Raw genomic sequence first — 2,483 nt, forward strand, 5'->3', positions numbered from 1 at the left:
AACGTCACTAATATTGACGTTTTTGAATCGTCACTCATCTTGACGTTTTCATAACCAATCCAAAAATCGCTTTGGTTATGAAAACGTCACTAATATTGACGTTTTTGAATACGTCACTCATCTTGACGTTTTCATAACAATCCAAAATCGCTTTAGTTATGAAAACGTCACTAATATTCACGTTTTTGAATCGTCACTCATCTTGACGTTTTCATAACAATCCCAAAATCGCTTTGGTTATGAAACGTCACTTATATTCGATGTTTTTGAAACCGTCACTCATCTTGACGTTTTCATAACCAATCCACAAAATCGCTTGGTTATGAAAACGTCACTATTTTGACGTTTTTGAATCGTCACTCATCTTGACGTTTTCATAACCAATCCCAAAATCGCTTTGGTTATGATAACGTCACTAATATTGATGTTTTTGAATCGTCACTCATCTTGACGTTTTCATAACTAATCCCAAAATCGCTTTGGTTATGAAAACGTCACTAATATTGATACGTTTTTGAATCGTCACTCATCTTGACGTTTTCATAACCAATCCCAGAATAGATTTGGTTATGATAACGTCACTAATATTGATGTTTTTGAATCGTCACTCATCTTGACGTTTTCATAACTAATCCCAAAATCGCTTTGGTTATGAAATCGTCACTTATATTGATGTTTTTGAATCGTCACTCATCTTGACGTTTTCATAACCACTTCTTAATGCAGCAATTGCAAAAAGTGAAGAAAAATGTATGTGTTTACACATATCGAAAGCCAACGAAAATATGAAACGTTGAATAATGTTCAAACAGAAATGTTTTCTTTGCATTTCAGCTCTACGTGCGTGTGTTTTCATGTAAAATATTTGCAGAAACGTTTGGTGTTCTCTGCTGCGGTGTGGATACAGATGGGAAGTAGAAGATAAAAAAAAGAAGACCTTTTACGAATCAAAAGAAACTTTTCATCTGCCCACTCCCATTACATTTCGAATGCATGGAATGCAAATTCCGTCGAGAACTTTTACATCATAATAATATTTCTATGTACATATAAATTCGATTCTCCTGGACATCTTCGTCCAGCCCTGCGCGGAATCCGAGCTCGGAGACCTATAAAAGTGACCGTTTAAGCTGCTTACAGTATCAGTTCATCCAGATCCATCCACCTCAACTACAGCATTTTCCAGTAATTCGTGTATAAGAGCTGCAAGAATATGGTTCAAAGGTAAAGCGAAACTGAATTGTATAAATAAATGAAAATTGAGTAATTTTTGTTTGTTTGTTGTCACAGCAAATGGATTTTGATCGGAGCCATCCTCCTCGTCGCCTCCTGCTTGATGCAGTGCTCTGGTCAGGTGACCTTCTCCACCGACTGGAGACCAGGCGGCAAAAGGGCCTTCCAATCTCAAGAAATCAGGGCCGCACTGAAGTCCGCCTCTGCTCTCTACAAACTTTTGGTCGTAAGTCCAATTTTTCATATTTCTTTACATCTACTTTTCTCTAGTTACTAGTCAATAAGTAAAGCATACTAAATTACATCAAAAAACAATTTTCAATTCATATTTAGATCATTTTTGTTGTTGTTGTTTCATTTCTTTTGTTGTTGTTTCATTTTTTTTGTTGTTGTTTCAGAATCAGATTAGAATTTTGGCAGAGACCGAAAACTGTCAGACTGCAGGTCAGGACTTCGGCCCACTCCAACTCCTCAACGACAACAGGAAATAAAGAGATGAATCGAATCGCAGTTTAAAAACATATATATGATTTAATCCATTTCGACATGTAGACATAAATATGATTTAGATGACTTGAAAATAAATAAACATTCTGAAATATATATATAAAAATTGTCTTAATCCAATCCTTTATAAAAATCTAAACTAAAAATATTTAGTCTTAATTACTTTAAATTTCATATATTTTTGATAATTTTTAAACATGAAAATGAATTTGAATTATCAAACTAAATAAACAACATTTAGTTAAGAAATCTAATACAAATTATTGAAATCAGCTGATTTTGACAGATTTCATGTTTATATAATTTAATATTTGACATGTGTCAATATGCAAATCTTATAACATTGTTATTCCATTACTTTGATTCATCAACTATTTTATAATTTCTATGAATACAAACGTTAAAGCTATTATTAATTAGAACATCATCATTAATTAATATTTTTTGTTATAAATCTCATTAAAATTTCTTAATTTTAATCATTATATATAAAATCAGCTGATTTTGACAGAACTTATGTTTATAAATAAAAAATAAATATTTGACATGTGTCAAATTTTGTAGGTGCGAATATTACAAATCTTATAATATTATTATTATATTTTTGTGATTCATGAATTCAAACGTTAAAGCTATTATTAATTAGAATATCATCATTAATTAATATTTTTTGTTATAAATCTCATTAAAATTGCTTAATTTTAATGATTATATATAAAATCAGCTGATTTTGACAGAGCTTA

The 2,483-nt window shown here is 31.1% G+C and overlaps 1 protein-coding gene across 1 annotated transcript; it reads left to right on the top strand.

Moving 5' to 3' along the window:
• The first annotated feature begins 1,150 nt into the window (after nucleotides 1–1,150).
• On the top strand, nucleotides 1,151–1,805 carry LOC108560170. The gene is made up of 3 exons (XM_017917617.1): nucleotides 1,151–1,224; nucleotides 1,291–1,459; nucleotides 1,632–1,805. Exons 1-3 carry the CDS (start codon nucleotides 1,214–1,216, stop codon nucleotides 1,722–1,724), a joined length of 273 nt encoding a protein of 90 aa, XP_017773106.1. The 5' UTR covers nucleotides 1,151–1,213; the 3' UTR covers nucleotides 1,725–1,805.
• The last annotated feature ends 678 nt before the right edge of the window (nucleotides 1,806–2,483 follow it).

This window comes from Nicrophorus vespilloides, unplaced genomic scaffold (assembly GCF_001412225.1).
Source record: "Nicrophorus vespilloides isolate i.1.1-1 unplaced genomic scaffold, Nicve_v1.0, whole genome shotgun sequence".
Taxonomy (NCBI): Eukaryota; Metazoa; Arthropoda; class Insecta; order Coleoptera; family Silphidae; genus Nicrophorus; species Nicrophorus vespilloides.

Coding starts and splice junctions, on each gene's coding strand:
- LOC108560170 (XM_017917617.1), top strand. Junction 1,460..1,631: donor CTCTCTACAAACTTTTGGTC/GTAAGTCCAATT, acceptor TTGTTGTTTCAG/AATCAGATTAGAATTTTGGC.